The 23,682-nt window shown below is 36.8% G+C and overlaps 2 protein-coding genes and 1 long non-coding RNA gene across 3 annotated transcripts in view; 2 read left to right on the top strand and 1 right to left on the bottom strand.

The window, feature by feature from the left end:
• Positions 1–23,682, bottom strand: part of rpl35 (ribosomal protein L35) — a 518,047-nt gene that overhangs the window by 151,318 nt on the left and 343,047 nt on the right. The gene's annotated exons all lie outside the window — the stretch shown is intronic.
• Positions 101–6,671, top strand: cdk9 (cyclin-dependent kinase 9 (CDC2-related kinase)). Its single transcript, XM_051877851.1, has 8 exons — positions 101–214; positions 574–687; positions 886–967; positions 1,075–1,165; positions 1,974–2,140; positions 2,736–2,907; positions 3,451–3,599; positions 5,654–6,671. The coding sequence occupies exons 1-8, from the start codon at positions 174–176 to the stop codon at positions 6,017–6,019; spliced, it is 1,182 nt and encodes a 393-aa protein (XP_051733811.1). The 5' UTR covers positions 101–173; the 3' UTR covers positions 6,020–6,671.
• LOC127503786 (uncharacterized) lies at positions 7,955–13,685 on the top strand. The gene is made up of 4 exons (XR_007927205.1): positions 7,955–8,299; positions 12,421–12,596; positions 12,714–12,772; positions 12,882–13,685. It is a non-coding gene; the product is annotated as an uncharacterized LOC127503786 (long non-coding RNA).

Here is a 23,682-nt window from a genome sequence, read left to right on the forward strand (position 1 = left end):
GCACACATTAGTATATAATACAATAAATATTGTTAATACAAAAATGTTTTGAAACGCATTTGACTGTAGAGGAAGTTACATACAAGACTGAGGATCTTCCGGACGACAGGTGGCGGTAGAGTTTTTCTTGACCCGGTTGAATCCGTCCTGCGGATCGCAGAGGAACAGCAAGGATGCAGCGTGACAAAACCGGAAGCTCCGCCGGCGGGGATAAGTACGAACATTTTAATAATTTTATATCTTTTATCAGTAATTTAAAATATTAAAACATCACTTTTGTTTATCATGAACATTTCAAGCACCCAGGTGTACTGTTTAAATATATTTAGTCTTTTAAACGAGGCTGTAAAGCTGATATTTCTGTGTGTGGGTCTGGTTTTGTGTCTTTGTCCGGGCCGAATGAGCGACATGAAATCACTCACACAACCAAAACAGCCTCTTAAAAGACTAAATATGGTGTTTATTAAAATACAATGCTGCCAAAATGCGTCTGTAAGAGTATTATAATTATAATTATCTCAATGTAAGAACGCCAGAAGTCAATGAGAGCTCCTCCTCTTGTGTTTGTGTTAGGCCGGACAGAGAGACGGCCATCATGTCTAAATACTATGATGGGGTCGAGTTTCCCTTCTGTGATGAGTTCTCTAAATATGAGAAGCTGGCGAAGATCGGCCAGGGAACTTTCGGGTGAGTATTTGATGCTTGTGTGAGTAAATATAACATTATATACCTTAATGTTTATAACTGCTATAATCCACTGTCAGGAAAACAGTGGCTGATATAATGACCATGTGGGTCATTTTCATTAAACCTCATGCTATATGTGATTTCTCACTGGATTATCGGTGAGGTTTAGTGATTCTCTGATGTGTTTTCTCTCTGAAGGGAGGTGTTCAAGGCCAAACACAGACAGACGGGGAAGAAGGTGGCTTTGAAAAAAGTACTTATGGAGAATGAGAAAGAAGGGGTGAGAATATGCAGCTCCATCCTACATAAATCAAGTTGTTCTGTTGATTTAATATGCAGATGTCATCCTGCATTTTGTTCTATGAGGGTTTGTGCTTTCCTTCTCAGTTTCCCATCACGGCTCTGAGGGAGATCAAGATCTTACAGCTGCTGAAACATGAGAATGTGGTGAACCTCATTGAGATCTGCAGAACAAAAGGTGAAGATTTGTGTTTATGTAAATGTGGCATTATACACCTTATTCCTACACCCCGTGATGCTTTGCGTGAATTATGGGTGTCACTTCCGTTAAGCTGTAAACAATCAGTGAAAGGCTCTCTCTGTTAACACAATAATATGTTGAGATGACATTATTCTACTCACCCTTCCACCATCAAACATTAAAAGGACATTTAAAAGTGTAAAAGCATCAACAAGGTACTTTCAACAGGCCATGAAAAAGCGCGATTCTTTCCACAGCAATAATGGACGGGTTAAATATCACTGTAGTAATATATATCTGTATTATGCAACATATGTTGCCTTAATCAAAAATGTTCATTAACTTCAGCATTGCGTCATACTATTTCAAAGTGATTTCCATCATTTTGACAGATAATAAATTGTATTTAACTGTGAAAACAAACCTGAAAAGGGATGTGAGGATTTGAGGAGGAAAAACGTGCATTCCAGTGAATTATTAATGGGATTTATCATAAATTATACCGGGAGAACAAACCACAAGTGTGCAGTGTATGTTGTCCTTTTCATACTAATACAGCAGTAATCATAAGGAAAAGAAAGCAGCGACTGAAAAGAGCTCTTGCCATAGATATTCTTGTTATAACGTCATGTTAAAATACCAACTGTTATGTTATTCTAATGATGTCTGAAAATAAAACATGAAGGAAAATTGACAGCTCATTCGTCAAACTGACGGATAAGCTTTATTTGTAGGGCAACCTTATGATTTGATTTGATTCGATAATGCCAGTAACAGTTTATTCTGCTTGTCTCTTTCTCTCCAGCCACCCAGTTTAACCGTTATAAGGGCAGCATCTATCTGGTGTTTGATTTCTGTGAGCATGACCTCGCTGGACTGCTGAGCAACGCTAATGTTAAATTCACCCTGGCTGAGATTAAGAAGGTCATGCAGATGCTGCTGAACGGGCTTTACTACATACACAGAAACAAGGTGAGACATGGCAGTATTCCCACATTACCTGAGGTAAATGTAACTTAAAGGATTAGTTCACCCAAAAATGAAATTTCTGTCATTAATTACTCACCCTCATTTCGTCCCAAACTTGTAAGACCTTCGTTTGTCTTTAGAACACAAATTAAGATATTTTTGATGAAATCCGAGGGTATCCGATCCACACAGTCAGCCACAACATTGCACCTTTTGAAGTCCAGAAAGGTATTAAAGACATTGATAGTCAACGTGACTACAGTGGTTCAACCTTAATGTTATGAAGCGACGAGAATACTTTTTGTGCACAAAAACAAAAATAACAACTTTATTCATCAAATTCGTCTGTCCCCTGTCATACCGCTACGCTATTTTAGTTGTAGAGCTTCAGTGCTTACGTCCGAATGCCGGCTCAGTATTAGCCGGCTCTGGTCACGTGTGTGTGATGCCGATGCAGGAGCCGGCCAATAATGAGTTATTAATGGCTGAATTTTCATTTTTGGGTGAACTAACCCTTTAATATTGTAGGAAACAGGCACAGGGTTATCACCACAATGTTTATAGGCTCAGACTGAAGTGTTCTGTGTGTTTGTGTCAGATCCTCCACAGAGACATGAAGGCTGCTAATGTTCTGATCACCAGAGATGGTGTTCTGAAGCTGGCTGATTTTGGTTTGGCCAGAGCATTTAGTTTGGCCAAGAACAGTCAGGGGAACCGCTACACAAACCGGGTCGTCACACTGTGGTACCGACCACCTGAACTACTGCTGGGTGAGTGAAGAGAAACCCTGTTGAGATTCATTTTGATACATTCTTGTATTACACTTTTTCTCAATGATAAATGGAAACCAGATCCTGTTGACAAAAATATGATGAGAAAAAGATAATACCTGCTCACTGAGAATTTTTTATGTATAAGAACAATGTAGAAAGAATTGATTCATAGATCCTTTGAACACATGCATTAAAATTTTATCAATATCACCTGGCTGAAGCACTCTCTCTCTCTGACTGTCTTTGTCACATACTCATTTGCATGTATGTAAGAAAAAAAGGGGGCTGCCAGGAAATTAGAGGGCTGAGGGCTGACAGAGAACTGACAGGAAATTTGAGGGCTGACAGAGAACTGACAGGAAATTATATCACTTAGTAAGATTATCATATCTGCTGTTTCGTTTCTTGAATTGAACAGAATTGAAACGGTTTGTTTTCCTTTTTTGTGGGATTAGGTTGATGGTTTCTCACTTTGTGTATTTCTTGAAAATATATATATATATATAAATATATAATTTTTTTTTTTTTTTTTAAATATAGGTGAGAGAGACTACGGGCCTCCTATAGATCTGTGGGGTGGAGGGTGTATCATGGCGGAAATGTGGACCAGAAGCCCTATCATGCAGGGCAACACAGAACAACACCAGCTCACCCTCATTAGCCAGCTATGTGGCTCTATTACTCCTGAGGTAACACACACACAACATTACAGATCCATTAACATCTCTTGTGGGAGATCAGATCACAAATAGTCAACTGAGAATGATTACTATTAATATTAATATTAGCATGTTTCAAATGTGTCTGAAGTGTCCATTTGTGTCTGGGCTGTTATGTATAAAACCACTCAGAGTAAAATTTTAGTCTTGAATGTCAAAATTGTAAGAATTCCCTTTTTTTTTGAGAATAAGACACTTGAGATTAAGTGTGATTCTTAAAGGTCCATGAGTGTTAAGACTTGGTCTCAACTCCTTAAAGTGCCCCTATTATGCTATTTGAAAGGTTACAACAGGTTTACATGCATCAAAGGTCAAAAAACACTTTCATTTTCTCATAATATACATTTCGCAGCACCGCATATTTCAAACGACTCGTCAGATGCTTCAGTCTCTATAAATACTTCCTTTCCGTGAGCCTGCTCTGCTCTGATTGGCCAGACGGCCCAGTCTGTTGTGATTGGTCTACCGCTTAGAGCGCAAGTCGGAAACAAATGCCCATTACCATAACTGATTCAGCGATTGTACACACCATAAAGACAATAATGTTGGAGTCAATTTTATTATATCAATCTGAGTGTGAGTCCGATGATGAAATATAAGAAGAACTAGTTATTCAACCTGAACCTCCATCCCACGAACGACCTGAGCAGGACTTTTCTCAGTGATACACTGCTCAGTTTGACATTCATCATGAGATGTTGCATCTGTAATTCCTCACCATCAGCATTAACAAGTATGTCCATCAACAATCCGATGTGTACATTTCTAATTTATTGTGGTGCACGTGATTATTAACAGTAACAATAACAGTGCTAACATTTTAGCCAAGCAATAATGTGAAAGACTGATGTAACATTAATGTTTGTAAAACAAGTCTTGCTCCATCCTTTATCATTACTCAAAGTAGTAAGAACGACAGACATTCTATATTAATCGACACATTTCTAGACAATAGCGGGCCCACAGCTGATTAGCAGAAGTATAACGTGAGTTATCCAGAGACCTACAGCTGCACTGAGTATATACACAACACACAAAACTACATATTTTGCACGCTCGACAGAACATTAAAGCAACAATTATTAATCATACTTATAGGTCAGGTTGTGATTTGGAGGAGCGAGCTGGTCCAAACAAACTGGGCACTGACCCATCTTTCAAGGACAACCGTTTTACAAATCCCGCGTTGAACTCGCAGAGATTGGAAAAGCAGTCGTCAGTGAAATGACGGGAACACAGCAAAAGTTTGGGATTATACTGCTGTGGTATTATAGTAAAGATGAATTTTAACCACTGATTCTTCCCAGCCTCATCATTTGGAAGTGAAAATAAACTGAATTTCTTTCACAGCACAGGGAACAGCGTCTTGTCGACATGCTATCCACATAAACAAGCTAGAGTGTTTGAGGGGGGGTTTGGGATGTCCACGCAGAATGTAGGCGGGCATTATGCAAGTGTATTAACTTGGGACTTGTGAACTTCACGGAAATGGGAACAACTCGTTTAAGAGGTTTAGGATCGACTCTTTCTTTCGAGAGACAATAACTTTATTTATGATGCACTTTCAGCTTTACAAGTTTGCAGATGGTTTACATACACACACACAGCTACATTACACACTGCATGAAAGGTAATTTTCAAAAATCCATAATAGGGGCACTTTAATTACGTATCCTAACCAAGTTAAGAGTTGCGGGATGGCTGTATTACATGCTCAGATGACCAAACACACTTTTCACAACAGAAGAATGTGTTTTTGGACACTGAAGTCAAAGATTAAAAATAATCTTAAAGTAATCCAAAAATTATTTTTTTTTCTTAAGTTCTAATTTTATTTCTTAATAGTTTTCAAGTCTCCCCCAAAGCTTCATTCACACTGTCTGATGGTCTGGCCACTTGAATATTTCTTTGCTTATTTTTTTTATTTATTTTTTTTATATAAAATGAGTACAAAAAGCATAAATATAAAACTTGAATTCATGTTAATTATGTATTTATTTGCCTATTTTTATCATTTCTCTCAGGTTTGGCCCGGTGTGGATAAGAAGTATGAACTCTATCAAAAGATGGAGCTTCCTAAAGGTCAGAAGCGGAAGGTGAAGGACAGACTCAAGGCTTACGTGAAAGACCCGTACGCTCTGGATCTCATCGATAAACTGCTGGTTCTGGATCCGGCTCAGAGAATAGACAGCGACGACGCTCTCAACCACGACTTCTTCTGGTCCGACCCCATGCCCTCTGACCTCAAAAACATGCTCTCCACGCACAACACCTCCATGTTTGAGTACCTGGCACCACCACGCAGGAGAGGTCACATGCCCCAACAGCCAGCCAATCAGAACAGAAACCCTGCCACCACTAGTCAATCAGAGTTCGACAGGGTCTTTTGATTGAATTAGTCACGCTCAGACAGTCTGTGATTGGTCAAGGAGAGAGAGACTTTGGACTGAAACTTTAGTGGTCTCAATTATGAAATATAAGACTTTTCCACATATCTCTTGAGTTATTGCTTCCCCAGAGTTTTGTGTTGGACATCTATGAAGTATGCAGACACCATTCCTGATGTTTAGTGTTTGCTCTCACAGAAACTTTATTAATATTACAAAAAATGCTGAATACTGATTGAGGATGAGATGAGCTCAATTGATATGACTTGATGCTTTACTACCAGAGCTGATCCAGGAACAGCTTCAGCACTCTGAGATAGTAGTGACTTATTGTGCTGCCAGTGCATTGTGGGAGAGAAAAAAGTGTACTTAGTGTTTTCATGATCAGGTTTCTGTTTTCATGCACAGATTCAGTCTAGTGTTGGATGTAAATCTGATAAGATGATTTTGTATTGAAAAGCTTTACTGCTTTTTGTGTTGGAGATTGTTTGACATTTATTTAAACCCCTGACTTCTCTGTTCAGATTTTATTGTTAATTTACGTTCTTGTTATTTTTAAAGAATGTTTTTATTTGTAAGATCATGTGTTTGGGTTCTTGGTGTTTAAGTTACTTGTAAGTATAATACACCAATAAAACCTTCACATTTCCCACCATTCATTTGTCTTACTTGGGTCATGAAGATGGTAATGCTAGAAGTACTGACAAGTCTGGTGTTCTTTTTGGTATTTCTTGTTATCATAACTGAGCTGATAACTGTCCTTGAAAGAAAGATGGTTATAAAGAAACTCAATCAGGGCCAGTTTGTGGAGTAAATTTCTGAAAGTGTGCCCCACTGGTTAAAAAAAATGACCATAAACAAAAAGATACTTTACATAGTTTTAATTAATCTGAACTCATAAAAGTTGCAAGTACAATAATGCAAAAAAAAAAAAACCTTTTTAACACTTTTTCCAAGTATACACACGTGACAGACAAATATGTCAGGTGATGTAGTGACGTAATGAATAACTGAATCGCTTTTTGATCCAGTTCTGTTTGGAATGTTCGAAGAATGGAATTTCTCAAAGCTGTTCGGGACGCAGCAGCACAGATCTCATCGAGCTGATAAAAGACTAAAGATGTTACGGATCACCATTTCCCTCTACCGCTAAAAGTCACTTAAAAAGACTTTAAAAAGAAGAGATTGGCAGCAAAATACAAACATCTAAAATAATAGCAATGCAAATTGACAAATCGATAATGACCGCTGCTAACAGGACCTGTATTGTACATGCATCCACTAACTAACGATTATCCCAAATATAATCATAATATTGTCATATCTTACAGGTGAAAGGTGATCCCACGGGCTCTCGTTTTGAGACTACGGCGATTGGAACATAGGCTGCACAAAAGTCTGGCATCTTCTCCTATAAAGCCAGCAATTTCCAGTATCATAATGTAAGATGTTTTTAACAAACCAAACCGATTGGAAATCATGTGCAACTTAAGTTATATTGAAAAGAAAGCAATTCTGCCTCTCCCACTGATGTAAAATTGCTGGGTCAATTTTAGGCTTCAGAAGGGTGCTCATGAGCGCCCCCTTCGCGGCCGATATGCGCCCTCGATGCGCACTTTTGTTGATCCTGCACAGGTGCGAGCTCCGCAGCAGACTTCTTCTCGACAGTCAAAGTGGTGTGTCATGAAAGTGCTGATTTGTAGGAAGACCGCGAGTGTTTAGGGTGCCATTTGTGATTCAGCCTTTCTCGTCTAGAAACCTGACGCACGTATACATTTCCATCCCCTTCGCATCTGTCACAATAATTTAAATGTATGCAGGCGCCCCTGTATATGTGTGTATGTGTGTGTGTGTGTGTGTGTGTGTCTGTCTGTTTAAGAACAGACAGCAACATGGAAACGCGTGTTACAACCCGCCTTCTTTTTCTTGTTTGAGTGAAACACGAGCACTCCGCCAGAGCACTAGGTTGGATCTATATGTCACTTATTCCACCACGGCCATTCAACCGCTTTTGCGTGCAGGACTTTATTAAATATCAAGCTACAGACTATAATTAGGCATAATCACAATAAGTGTTTTCATTGAATGAATTCCAATTTTGGCGCGAGTCTTTTTTTTTAGCGCGGAGTATTACGGGAGTACATCGCCCTTTAAAAATAAAAAAGTCTCTCTTCTTTGCCAACACGTGCATTGCCAGCCTCTGTTTGTGTGGGCTCTGACATGCTGCAAAGAGGGTCAGACTGACCGCCGTTTTCTTTTTTTGCCATAGTGTTTGGAAAAAAGGTAAGACGTGACTTTTTTGTTCTTTTTCTGCATGTCAGTCTAATGTTACCGTTACTCTCTTATATTCTCAGAAAGTGCATTACGCGTTAAGAAATCAGTAAACGTGTGTTGCATACATACTGCTTTTTATGCTTCGCAGAAACTTTATATGACTTTTGATCCGCTGATTTTCTTTAATACGCGATTACACATGGCATAATTGCATGTCTATTCATTCATTCACACGTCAGTTTACCTGCATTTTGTACAGTATTCATAAGTATCTGCCTCATTCTATTTAAAAATAATGCTGTTAAGAGTTTAATACAGGGTTCCCACACGCCTTGAAAGTACTTGGATTTCAGACACATGAATTCAAGGCCTGGAAAGTAGCCTACTTAAAACAAATATTGGTCCTTGAAAGTGCTTGAATAGGAGGGAGTTTAGACATTTGAGCTGTGACACTTGCAGTGTCCGAATTGAACACTCTTATAGGTGTGTGCGATTTTGATCGTGGACGATTAAAAGGTCTCCACGATCTACTTTTGAAGAAATATTGTTGTATCGTGCTATAGTGCTTTCTGTCAGTTGCAGTCCTGGCGCCTCTGTCTCAACATACTGTAGTACAAAGCGACATACATTCACATAACATGTTAACACAGCGGTAGAGTTCTTGAGACAGCGCAGTATAATCTGAAAACCACGCCCACCGGGGGTTACAACAATCCAACCATTGACTTTGTATATGCCTATTTCACACTTCCGGGTTTTTCCGCTTTTCCGCGGCTGTGTATTATCGCGCTTTTAGCCATAAGATGTTTTGTGAATACAGCCCCAGATATGCAGGGAAGCTTTTTTTTTTTTACTTTTCTACATAGAACTTGGAAACTTGTTTCAGTTAAAACACTTTATTTGTGTGTCTCACTAGCTGCTTTTACATGAGCAACTTTTGTTTGATTTAATCCCGAATAATTCCAATTTATGACCTGTGATTAATCAGTAAGCTATCTAAGATCAGCATCTATAAAATGTGTGTTATATTTTAAGCATTTGAATTGTCACATGCATGCAAAATTAGGAAACGTGAATGTAAACTAACTGATTCCTGAGAAGTGGGACAAAACGGTGCAATATTAAAAAAAAAAAAAAAACCTTATATTCAGACAAATTAAACTACATTTATGTATCTTATGTACTAAGCTACTGAGCTATACTTTGATACAACCTCCCAACTATCATGAACACACACACATATATATAATATTTATAAAGATTTCCGTCTGTGTTTCTTAAATTGGACTGTGTAATATAACTTTAACTTTATCTTTAAACAGCAATCAAGATGTTTTTAACATTTCAAAACACATTCTCATGTTAGCAGACAGATTATATTTTCACATATGGCCAACAATTCCTCAACAAATATAAAATCATAATGAAATATCAAAATATTCATCTGACAGAGGTGACATAGACCTGACAGAGTTGACGCATCTGATGGTGTTGACGAAAACCTGATTTTGTAGTCATTTTAACTATCAAATACATTTGAATCAATCAATTTCTGTATTAAAACAAACACAACAAACAGTGAGTATATTAACAAAACAAAAATAACGTCTTTATTCAAAAATATCCATAGATCCTGGAAGCGCAGAACGTAAACAGCGTAGGAGAATGACACAGAAGAAAGGATATTTGTGAATAAAGTCATTAATTTTGTTTTGTTTTTGCGCACAAAAAGTATTCTCGTCACTTCATAAAATTTAAGGTTGAACCACTGTAGTCACGTCGACTGTTTTAACAATGTCTTTAGTACCTTTCCGGACCTTGAAAGTGGGGTTAAATTGCTGTCAATTGAGGAGAACGAGAGCTCTTGGATTTCATCAAAAAATATCTTAAAGGGTTAGTTCACCCAAACATGAAAATTCTGTCATTTATTACTCACCCTCAGGTCGGTCCACACCCGTAAGACCTTTGTTAATCTTCAGAAAACAAATGAAGATATTTTTGATGAAATCAGAGAGGTATATAGGTGCTGGTCATATAATTAGAATATCATCAAAAAGTTGATTTATTTCACTAATTCCATTCAAAAAGTGAAACTTGTATATTATATTCATTCATTACACACAGACTGATATATTTCAAATGTTTGTTTCTTTTAATTTTGATGATTATAACTGACAACTAAGGAAAATCCCAAATTCAGTATCTCAGAAAATTAGAATATTGTGAAAAGGTTCAATATTGAAGACACCTGGTGCCACACTCTAATCAGCTAATTAACTCAAAACACCTGCAAAGGCCTACACAATCATGGGAAAGACTGCTGACTTGACAGTTGTCCAAAAGACGACCATTGACACCTTGCACAAGGAGGGCAAGACACAAAAGGTCATTGCAAAAGAGGCTGGCTGTTCACAGAGCTCTGTGTCCAAGCACATTAATAGAGAGGCGAAGGGAAGGAAAAGATGTGGTAGAAAAAAGTGTACAAGCAATAGGGATAACCGCACCCTGGAGAGGATTGTGAAACAAAACCCATTCAAAAATGTGGGGGAGATTCACAAAGAGTGGACTGCAGCTGGAGTCAGTGCTTCAAGAACCACTACGCACAGACGTATGCAAGACATGGCTTTCAGCTGTTGCATTCTTTGTGTCAGGAATTTTTAGAGCACTTCATGCTTCCTGCTGCTGACCAATTTTATGGAGATGCAGATTTCATTTTCCAACAGGACTTGCACCTGCACACAGTGCCAAAGCTACCAGTACCTGGTTTAAGGACCATGGTATCCCTGTTCTTAATTGGCCAGCAAACTCGCCTGACCTTAACCCCATAGAAAATCTATGGGGTATTGTGAAGAGGAAGATGCGATATGCCAGACCCAACAATGCAGAAGAGCTGAAGGCCACTATCAGAGCAACCTGGGCTCTTATAACACCTGAGCAGTGCCACAGACTGATCAACTCCATGCCACGCCGCATTGCTGCAGTAATTCAGGCAAAAGGAGCACCAACTAAGTATTGAGTGCGGTACATGCTCATACTTTTCATGTTCATACTTTTCAGTTGGCCAAGATTTCTAAAAATCCTTTCTTTGTATTGGTCTTAAGTAATATTCTAATTTTCTGAGATACTGAATTTGGGATTTTCCTTAGTTGTCAGTTATAATCATCAAAATTAAAAGAAATAAACATTTGAAATATATCCGTCTGTGTGTAATGAATGAATATAATATACAAGTTTCACTTTTTGAATGGAATTAGTGAAATAAATCAACTTTTTGATAATATTCTAATTATATGACCAGCACCTATATTACTCGTCCATAAACAGCAATTTAACCACCACTTTCGAGGTCCAGAAAGGTACTAAAGATATTGTTAAAACAGTCGACGTGACTACAGTGGTTCAACCTTAAGGGTGATATTATGACTTAACCTGTGATATAAGATTTCACCCCTCCCACTATCAACATGCTCGTCAGAAGGCTACACTTCTTGTATTTCGGGCACACCACAAGGTGTCACTGTGGCCTTAACGCTTCGCCCTCGCCTACTCTGAGCTCGATTGCTATGTCTGAGGTAAACCACGCCCTCCTCATTACCTACGGACAAAGAAATGTAGAAATACATAAATGTGAAAATAAATAAATGTAGAAATGAACAAATATGAAAAATACATAAATAAATAAATAAATGTGGAAATAAATAAAAGTCGAAATGAATAAATGTATAAACAAAAGAAGAAAAAATAAATGTGGAAAAAAAAAAAATATATAAATAAGGAAATGTGTATTTTTTTTTTTTTTTTTCTTTTCTTTGTTTTATTTATTTATTTTTGCTTTTTTATTTTCTTTTTATTTTAAATGTTTTTAAAATGTATTTATTTAAAATGTTATTTTAACAAAAAAGTCATTAAATGTGTTACATTTATTAAATCAAATTGATGTATTGGCACAATAATAAGTAAAATAAATGAAACATAAATTAAAAAAAAAAATCTGTAAACTGTGCATTATACCACAGTCTTTTAAATTGTGAGGTTCATGTGGCTTTTATTTATGAATTATAATATTCTGGTGGCACTCATTAATTTCTGATAATGACATATGATTTTATCTGTTATATATTATCTTTTAGATATAATCTATTACTATTAATACTTGGTGGGAAGAAAAAAATGCCTAGCAAACCACAGTTGGATCACCAGAAAAGCAAGAACAAGAAGATGAAGAGCAAAGAAGAAGAAAAGCTGAGAGAAACAAACACAGTGAAACCTGTTAGATGCAAGAGCATGGACCCTCTGATTATAGATTGTAAGTATTGTATTACATGAACTTTCACTGTCCTGATGAGCAAATGACAAACCCTTTTATCATAATCACTATTGACTATGAACTGTATGTGGTGATAACCCTTTTTTATATCTCCAGTTTCTTGTGATGAAGCTGTTGAGTCTCATTCTGGTGAAGCAGAGAAGATCCAGGATGAGGTGAGTATATATTACTGACAGTTATGATATAAACTGATCATGATACTCAAGAATGTATTTTAGTGCGGACTAATATTACTGAATTAATATTTCTGTTCTGCTGTTTTAGAAAACAACAGGACCATGAACATCATGTGAACTTCCATCTGTTGGATATTTAACAGTTAGAGTCTTCCATGGCTGCACATTTGGATCTGCACTTGCATACAGCGATATGTTGTCTGCCGTTTGCAGATTCCTGGCAAACAAGAAGACAATATAAGTTATAACCGTAATTAAAGTAAACTATACCCGTTTTCTATCTCCATGCAGTATATATTCGCAGTTTCTGGAAAAAAAAAAAAAAAAAGTGACAATTTTAACATGCTATAAAAAATTATCTGTGGGGTATTTTGAGCTAAAACTTCACATACACACTCTGGGGACATCAGAGACTTATTTTACATCTTGTAAAAAGGGTCATAATAGGTCCCCTTTAAGTGTGTTGGAGAAGTTGATGAATGTTTAATTATCAAAAAAAGGAGCATTACTCTTTTCCTTCCTTCTTAAAGTATTTATTATACTTTATTGCTTGTTAAACTGTTTTCATTTTCTGAGAACCAATTATAACTGACCCTTTTCTGCATTTATGGCACTTTATTTTTCAAAACAATGTCAAACATTTTCGTTTTTGTCTGAGAACCAAAAAATTGTCTGCTGTAAAACCTTACATCATATGAAACTGAAGCAGTTTTCCTGTCATTTGTCTTTGTTCGTCTCAGTTGTTGGGGTTGATCAGAGGTAACACTTTCTGATCATTTGTTATTTGCATTTTTAAACATGTTATTATTATTACATCAGTATCATCCTGTTTAGGAATTTAATGCTTATTTTTAGTAGTAAAATTATATACAACATGATATATGATTTAAGTGTCCTTATTCACCCTCTATATCTATTTATTTAATTATTCATTTTTATTCAAGCTACTATCTTTTGAGTTTTGTTCACTATTTTAGAAAAAAATATTGTGAAGAGTTATTCAGGTCAAGCTCTCAGGTCAGATTATTCTCTTAACAGACAAATAGTTTAACAAGACTAAAGTAAATCAGCATATCCATAATTATGTAAAGAATCAGACACTTGAGAAGGACGTTATGCACCAGTTTTCTGTCATAAGGATTTCTATCCTTTTGATTGTTGTTTACTGCACTGAGGTTTTATACAATCATATTTTGGTAACATTTTATATCACTTGATTCTCCATATTTTTTTGTAATTGTAATTGACTTTTTATTTGCTTTTCTTTAATTCCCTGTCAGACTCATTATTCGACTCATTATTGGCCAGCTCCTGAGTCTGCATCACACGCATGTGTCGTGCTGCTCACGTGATCAGCGTCGACCAATAATGAGTCAGTGTTCTGATGTAGAACCTGGAAGCGCTAAACGTAAACAACGTATGAGAATGACATAGAAGAGAAGATATTGTTGAATAAAGTCATTATTTTTGTTTTGTCTATAGGAGTCAGATACCTCTCGGATTTCATAAAAAATATCTTAATTTTTGTTCTGAAGATGAACAAAGGTCTTACGGGTTTGGGATGACATGAGGGTGAGTAAATGTGACATAATAAAAAAGTCTTAAATCTTTCCATTTAATTGCTTATCACATAGAAGCCTAATTTAATAGCAATTACAACTGATAAGATTGGTGTGAATCTCACTGTTGCTGTGAACTGTTTAGTTATTACCTTTGGAAACCTGAATTCAGACCTTGACTTGACTGAACTTGACTAAAATCCTGTAACTTGAAACTTGACATGGTGATTTGAAGAAAACATACAAGAATCCACCTAAAGTATTAACTATTCTCTGTTCAATAATGATGTTTTGTGAAACTATGAACTAAATCTCAGTGTAGAAAAGCTGAGCTGATTTATACAATAAATATTTATAAACATTATACATACTACAACCTATGCAATTTAGTTACAAAAAGGGTACAAGTACTTAAAACTTAAAATGTTTTTAAATATCTCTGTTGTCTATTCTGTATGTTAAATAAGGGCTCAAATATTTTATGAAGTTTGTCCACTAGATGGCGCTGAAAGATTTTTATTTTTTTTTTTCTTGAAAATTGCAGCCTGAATTGTTCATGTGTTTCTGCCAAAATTACTCTTCATCATAATGATGGTGAATTAAAGATATGAAGTCAAATTCCTTTCAGTTCAGTTCATGGTAATATTTTATATGTATATATTAACACATATATATTAATTAAAGTTTTTATCTTTAGGATTCTGTTTTAACACAGATTCAGTCTAGCCTAATGGATGTAAGTCTCCTGGTAAGATGATTTTGTATTAAAAATTATATAGGCTACTGCTTTTTGTGTAGGAGACTGTCTGACATTTATTTAAACCCCTGGTTAACTTCTCTTTTCAGATTTTATTGTTAATTTATGTTCTTGTTATTTTTAAAGATGTTTTTTATTTGTAAGATCATGTTTTTTTTTTTTTTTTTGGTGTTTATGTCCTAAGTATAATACACTAATAAAACCTTTACATTTCCCACATTCATTTCTCTTAATGTAGATGCTAATCCTAGAAGTATAAACAATATTGGGCTTTAACATGCATGAGACTTTAATAACATTCATTTCGGATTATTTGAGTACTCCTTTTGTGTCACAATAGAAGTGTTATTGTAGCCTATGTACCCCTGTACATCCTGTGGTAATAGGCCCACCATGTTTTAATGACTTATTAGAAGTACAAATAGTACATGTAGTCTCAATCAGTCCGTCTTTATACAACCTCATGAAAATTGCATGTACAATATACAAAAAAAAAAATAAAAATTTAAAAGTCGTTTTAGATCTAGTATGGCATACAACGGGGTGGGCAACCCTGGCCCTTGAGATCCACTTTCCTGCAGAGTTTAGCCTCTCCAACCCTAATAAAACAAACCCGAGCAAGCTATCAAGATCTTCAGGATCAGAATCGGGGTTGCTAATTCTACATTTTACGTCCAGCCCAGTCTTACAACTGGGTGTAGGCCTACGTCCAGCTGGTGCAACTGGCCATGCACAACACCCTATCATCGTTGTGGCATATTTTGCATGAGCAAGCACCATTTAGATATTTATTTCACATTTTTTCACAAAAATCTTTTACTTTTCCTACAGAAACATAATGAGGTGGCATATACTGCATCTGTCATTACAGGAGATCATACCAGTAATTCATTGCCCTAAAATGTTTACAGAATAACTGCATAAACATCCATTCATTCATTTTGCCCTGAGCTAGATGTTTTTTTATATTAAGCTTAAATGTTACATTAAACTCAGTTCAGATGTGGATCAGTTTTGTTCAGCTAGAGCTTGTCTGGTATCATGATCATGCCTGTCCCAACTCTTAAAATGTTCTTTCAGTGTCTTTGTATTTTGCTATATTTGTAGTGTTACACAGTTTTAGATTTTATAATGCTAAATATTTCTTATTTGAATGATTGATTTATAATACATTTTTAGATTTTCAGAAATGCCTCTTCACTGTCATGCTTAAACACCAAATCTTTTTTTTAATCATCTTGTTTCAGTTGCAAGGACCAATGAAGGAATGCTGTGAAATTGAGACCATTTTACCAGTCGCACTGAGACGTTTAGAATACCAAACATGAAAGGGAAAAAAAACAAAGATTCACAAGATACATCATGTGTTATCGACATTCTTAGAGAACTTCAGTCAGGTGGAAAGAAGAGGGAGCAGGAAGAGGGGGATGCACAGAAAAGCAAGGAGAGAAGTTTTATTGTTTTATTGCAGGGTGTTTGACCTTGTGTCTTATGAGTCCTACACACCTTAGACCGCATGTCAAGAGGAAGTGAGGCAGAGTTTAAGTGAGCTCATAACTACACACAGCCATTTACTAATACATTTGCGTGTATTACATGTCCACTTATTTACACAGGCCCTTGTTTAAAGATACAGTAACCAGTAAGTGTGTATGTCAGAGTTCTGGAGTTGGAGATTCGTTGCTCAGATAAGGTCTTTTATGTGTATTTTGGTAACCAGCGAGCAATCCGAGGGTCCAGGTTTGTAATTTACCCTCATTTTAGAAAAAAGTCAAGAACTAGAGAGAACATTAGCTATGCATTGCCGCTTCTGTTTTCTCTCATTTTACTTGAGGAGGTAACATTTGCATTCGTGACTTTGTTTAGGATTAAGGAGGATGTGGTCAAAGATATGGTGATTTAAAACAGTGTACTCCCATGTGCTCTCTCATCAGGAAACCCCTTCGTACATTAGTTAATTTCTTTAACATCCTATTTAATAATCTTATCTATAAAGAACGTTACATTGTTTAAAACATATATGCCTATTCAAGGTGGATCTAAAAGACAGACAGGACAGAGTTGGTTCCTTTGTTTGCATAAAACATTTTGTTGCATGTATAGCTTTGAGAGTTCTTAGGGCTGAAACCACACATTATTTCAGTAGTTTTCAAACAGCATCTGGTTTTCTGGCGCATGTCCTCACAATTAAAAAAAGTGAACTTTGTAATGATGTCAGGTTTGGTTACTCTTTATTTTAAGGTGTCCTTGTTACAGTGTAATTATACATTTGATACATAGCAACTTTTGTTAGCAACATGTTTAGAGCATTCTTGTTTAGTTCACTCAAGATAATAAACCGACTCATCCCAAAATGTTTTTTTGTTGAACTTCCTGAGATTCTCAAGCATTTGTCCAAAACTTGAAAATAAATTAACATACACTCTAAGAAAAAATGTGTAGAAAAATGACACATATGTGTAACACTCTAGTTTACACATTTTGTGTCAATATTGCATAAAAATGTGTTGGAAGAATTCAATTGTTTTACACATATTATGTGTAGTTTTAAAATGAACACAACCTGTGTATTTGTTCACAGCATCAATACAATCTGTGCAGCCAAGAGCACCTGTAATGTGTTAATATTACACATTTACACATCTTTGTGTTCATTTCAGAGGTGAAGACCAGACCTCCAAAATCAAGACCATTCAAGACCAGAGGTGTGGTCGAGACCAGACCTTCCAAGACCAAAACCAGACCATTCAATCAAGATAATTCATTAATCGTGTGACTATTGAACATTAATGATGAACACCTGCTGTTAAAATCACACTTTTTAAGTCACCATCATGGAGATCAGGGTTTGCTTTAGTTGGGCTCTTGACCCTTGACTTTTTGCTGTTAGATTTTGTTTGGCTGCTGTAACTGAATTACAACAGCCAGACAAGCAAAGAGAAAAGACGATCAGGTGGTGTTGGTTATGTTTTTACGTAATCATTATTTGACCTGAATCACTGAACTCATTTAGAGCCCAATCTCTCAGTCAGACTTACATTATTGATTACAACAGCTCTGTGATTCTACAGCAGAAGACCAGCTTCTTCAATATAATCCAAAGGATTTCTTCAAAGTGGTTCTGATTTTAAAAAAAAAAACAACAGCTTTCTTTTAGGCACACACAGACATCAAGAATCAGACTGTGAGTCTCAACAACGGTGACAAAGCAACATATTCTGATAAACAGATCAACTCTGAACATTAGAAAACAAGCTACTAAAAAGTCACATAAACAGAACAAAATAAAATAGTGAGAATAAAGGAAAATACTAAGACAATTCAGATCATAATTTATTCATGCAGCAATGCATGATGGGAGCCATGGATGAATTTTGATTGGTGGCACCCAGAATGCACTGCAACATGCTTTATTATTCTCACCACTGTTGAGATTCATACGCTGATTCTTGATGTCTGTGTGTGCCTAAAAAAAAGGTTTTTTTTTTAATTAATTAATTAAATAAATAAATCAGAACACCTTTTAAGAAATCCTTTGGATTGTACTGAAGAAGCTGATCTTCTGCTGTAGAATCACAGAGCTGTTGTAATCAATAATGTAAATCTGACTCAGAGATTGGGCTCTAAATGAGTTCAGTGATTCAGATCAAATAATGATCATGTGAAAACATAACCAACACCACCTGATCATCTTTTCTGTTTGTTTGTCTGGCTGTTATAATTAAAATTACAACAGCCCAAACAAAATCTAATATTAAAAAGTCAAGGGTCAAGAGCCCAACTAAAGCAAACCCTGATCTCCATGATGGTGACTTCAAATTTGTGATTTTCTTTGGTGATTCTGCTTAACATCAGATCACCTTCCTGACACATTTACTGTGTTAAAATCATTACACAATGAATGTCAAAATTAACACAACACGTGTTGTCCCTAAACTCACACACTGATGTGTAAGAATTTAGCCAATTTGAGTCGTTTTTTAACAAATGCTTTTTGACACATTCTGAATGTCTGTGTTTGACACAGTGAATATGTCAAAATTAACACAAGTGTTATCTGAAAACACAAGCACTGATGTGTAAGACTTTTTTTTTTTTGACTGGACAAAGAGATCATTGCAAATTAGATCTTCATGTTCAGAAGTAACGCAGGCGTTTTATTTGTTGTTGTTTTCCTCTTTCCTTCAATGATTCTGCCTGTTAACAGCAGGTGTTCATCACTAGTGCTTGATTAATGACTTAATTATCTCATTAACTTCCCTCTTGAATGCTCTTGGTCTCGGTCTTGGAGGGTCTGGTCTCCTCTGGTTAACCTTCCTGACACATTCACTGTGTTAAAATCACTGACTCAATGAATGTGTCAGAATTAACACAACAAGTGTTGTCCCTAAACTCACCCATTGATGTGTAAGAATTTAACACATTTTGAGTCAGTTTTAACACATCCTTTCTAAGAGTGTAGCATTACTAATAGTATTATTATTGCAATGATTTACTTTTAGACAAAAAACAATTGTTATTGTGGGTAAATAAGTTTAAATTGAGTTAAGTCATAAGTTTAGTCATTTCTAGGGGCAATCACGCACTTTCTCTGAGGAAAAATCCATCAGATTTATTAGTTTCAGATCATGTATCTGCTCAAGCCTTCAGCAGCTGCCATAGCAAAACCAAGTCTGTTTGTGTCTGAGGCGTACAATACAAAAACAAGGTCTTCTGAAAATAACAGCTAAAGTGAAAAAAGAAAGTTCTAAGGTCTAATCAACTAAATGCCTCCGTCTAGAGTTCAAAATAAGACACTGCCAAACAATTACACAGGAAAAGTCATTGTGTAGGCCTAGGCTATATTATACAATCCAAAACTGTAATATAAAACATGAAAAACAATGCAATGTTAATGTTATTTTATTTGTAATTTATTTGTTTGGCTTTAAGCCCTGAATTCAGAAGCTGATTTTACACTGGAGCCCTGTAACTTGAGCCTTCAGGACTTTAATCTCAGGGAAATGAACTAAAAATGTTACAAAGGATAAAAATGAAAGGGATAGTCCACCCAAAAATGAGAATTCAGTCATCATTTACTCACCCTCAAGTTGTACCAAACCTGTATGAATTTCTTTCTTCTGCTGAGCACAAAAGAAGATACTTTGAAGAATGTTTGTAACCAGGCCGCTTTGGGCCACCATTGACTTCCATAGTAGGAAATCAAATACATACTATAGAAGTCAGTGGTGCCCCAGAACTGTTCAGTTTCCCACATTCTTCAAAATGTCTTCCTTTGTGTGCAACAGAACAAAGAAATGTACACAAGTTTGGAACAACCTGAGGGTGAGTAAATGATGACAGAATTTTCATTTTTGGGTGAACTATCCCTTTAAGGTACAGTTCAGTAATTTAGGGTTTAGTAAGGTGTTTACAAAGGTTGTGGATGAATAGTTCTATCTCACTTACTTGAATATGTGCTTAAATCATTAATTGATCTTTGACAGTATTCCTTGTTCTCTGTAGAATCTTGCGAAACATTGAAGACTGTCCACTAGATGGCGCTAGAAGCGTGTTTTTATTCTGAACCAACTGCAGCTGTCAGTATTCACGTGTGCAAAATCGCCGCTTTTTAGGCGCCCTTCTCATATCAGGAAGGAGAGAGAGAGAGAGAGAAAGAGAGAGAGGGGCAGTACCAGAAGCCTCAGGAGACACACACCCACCCCCCACGCAAACACACGCGCACGTTCATTCGCGCAGAAACCTAGGAGCGACAGACACGGACTCTGTGCTGCTGCTGCTGCTGTGGTTTGGAGTACAAACACGCACCCGAACGCACGAATCGTGGATTATTACGCGAAGAACGCGCGGACACCATGAGCTGGGGAACCGAGCTATGGGTGAGTTCACACCGCGCGCGACGGGGGTCGATTATCTCGGCCAAGGGCTCTGATAACGGGTTCACGGGCACTGTGCGTGAAGCGAAGCCGCTTTGGGAACAGTGCATATGCACAGGAACTCTCTACAAAATCTTAAATTGATGAGAGTGTGTATATAAATATACAGAGTGTGTGAACATATGTTTTACATTAAAAATGCACATCAACTGCATCTGGCTGCTTCTGCACCAGATTCTTCATGAAGATTTGATGTCTTGATCTGTATTTTAAAGAGATATTAAGTCATTGTCATAAAAGTTATTTAAGTCGTTTTGGTGTGTGCCCCAGCCTTCAAATGTATTTAATCTGTAAGGTTCATGTGGATTTTATGTAAGAGTTCTTTTGGCGGAAGTGGCATATACACCGATGAGCCAAAACATTATGACCAGTCACAGTTGAAGCAAATATCACTAATCATCCCCTAACAAGGCCACAGGTCTAGTACATTTACATTTACATTTAGTCATTTAGCAGACGCTTTTCTCCAAAGCAACTTACAAATGAGAATAGAAGCAATCAAATAAACATCAGTACAACAGTATGTAAGTGCCGTGTCAAGTCACAGTTTCATCAGTAAAATGCTCGTAGCAAGGTTTTTTTTTAATTTTTATATATATACACACACACACATATGCAAATAGAGAGAGAAAGAGAATACAAAATCGAAAAAAGAAAAGTAAAATAAAAAGTGCTAATATTGCTGGGTCAGGTGTTGACGAAAAAGATATGTTTTTAGCAGTTTTTTGAAAATGGCTAAAGACTCGGCTGCTCGGATAGAGCGTGGTAGGTCATTCCACCAACCAGGAACAGACCAGGAGAAGGTCCGTGAGAGTGATTTTGTGCCCCTTTGGGATGGCACCACAAGGCGCCGTTCACTTGCAGAACGCAAGCTTCTGGAGGGCGCATAAGTCTGAAGTAGTGGGTTTAGGTATAGTGGTGCAGAGCCAGTGGATGATCTGTAGGCAAACATTAGAGCCTTGAATTGAATGCGAGCAGCTACTGGCAGCCAATGCAAACTGATGAAGAGAGGTGTGACATGCGCTCTCTTCAGTTCGTTAAAGACCAGTCTTGCTGCAGCATTCTGGATCAGTTGTAGAGGCTTGACAGTGCATGCTGGAAGACCTGCCAAGAGAGCATTACAATAGTCCAGTCTGGATAGAACAAGAGCTTGGACAAGAATTTGTGTGGAATGAGATTATGGATTTGACACATGCCACCACCTAAACATGCAAACCAGGTACACCCCTTCATGACAATGGTGTTCCCATGGTGGAAGTGACCTCTTTCAGCAGGATAATACACACTGCACACATTGTTCAGGAACGGTTTGAGGAACATGATGAAAAGTTAAAAGTGTTGCTCTGGCCTCCAAATTCCCCAGATCTCAATCCAATTGGCGGCTTTACCTCGTAATCTACAGGACTTGAAGGATCAGCTGCTAAAGTCTTGGTGTCAGAAACCACAGCACACCTTCAGGGCTCTTGTAGAGTTCATGCCTCAGCAGGTCAGAGCTGTTTTGGCAGCACGTGGAGGACCAAAAGTATATTAGGCAGATGGTCATAATGTTTTGGCTCATTGGTGTATAGATTTATTAATAATAGCTATAAATCTAGCATTGATTCATTGATAAGCAGCCTACTACTAAAACAACTAGCTATTAGCTATTTTAATTATCTATATTATATTTATATTTTTTATAGACATTTAAAATTTTATAAGTATGTGACTATTAAAAAGCAATCAACCTTCATGGTACTGAAAATATGCTTCATGGTGCAGACCTCAGGTCACCTCAATTTTATCTCCTTAGAAATAATTGTTGTTTTGACACACACAAGATTTGGAAATATTCCAAAGGATTGTATACAACAAACATTCACAATGGCTTAGATGTTAAATTTGATGCAATTTGTGTTTAACAGAAAAGTGGGAAGTGGGAATTGTGAGACGAGGTGGGAAGAAATAATTATGCCCAACAAAAACCACAGACCATAAGAAAAACAAGAACAAGGAAATGAAACGGATGAAGAACAAACAGAAAGGACCAAAATCCAAACAAGTGAATCTTGTTAGATGCAAGAGCAAGGAGCATCTGAATCCAAACTGTAAGTATTGAACAATGTTAACTCAAACTGCCTTAATAAATACTGTTATTTTTCATTTTCATAATCATCATCTTCAATAAAGTTGATGTTAACCTGTTGTGAACAACCTATTTCTTTATCTGCAGTCTCTCTTGATAGCGCTGTAGAGTATCAATCTGATGAACCAGAGAAGGTCCAGAATGAGGTGAGTTGACATTACTGACTGGAACAATGAAATTGTCACGTATCCTGCGCCTGCTGTTTCCTGCTACTCCCCATCAGAGGTCAACGGTTCACCTTTGTCACGTTTTCATGGCACTCACAGTCACACATCACTCTGGGCTACATTTCCCACAATTCCCCATCTAGAAACCAATCACACAATCACACCTGTTTCCCATTAGTGACACTTTATAAGCTGCACTCAAACACACACACTGCTGAGTATTGTTTAGCCCTGCGTTGCGCTTTGTTTTCTACCTTGTCTCTGTGTTTCTTGCCCTGCCTGTATTTTTGACTTTGGACTGTTTCCTGGATTATGATCGTTTGCTGCCTGCCCTGATAGTTGCCT

Source organism: Ctenopharyngodon idella, chromosome 21, assembly GCF_019924925.1.
Source record: "Ctenopharyngodon idella isolate HZGC_01 chromosome 21, HZGC01, whole genome shotgun sequence".
Taxonomy (NCBI): domain Eukaryota; kingdom Metazoa; phylum Chordata; class Actinopteri; order Cypriniformes; family Xenocyprididae; genus Ctenopharyngodon; species Ctenopharyngodon idella.

Excerpts from the sequence above, each read along its gene's own strand:
- cdk9 (XM_051877851.1), top strand. The coding sequence starts at position 174 with ATGCAGCGTGACAAAACCGGAAGCTCCGCCGGCGGGGATAA. Across the intron at positions 1,166-1,973 it reads TGAGATCTGCAGAACAAAAG|CCACCCAGTTTAACCGTTAT; the intron begins GTGAAGATTTGT and ends CTTTCTCTCCAG. Across the intron at positions 3,600-5,653 it reads GTGGCTCTATTACTCCTGAG|GTTTGGCCCGGTGTGGATAA; the intron begins GTAACACACACA and ends CATTTCTCTCAG.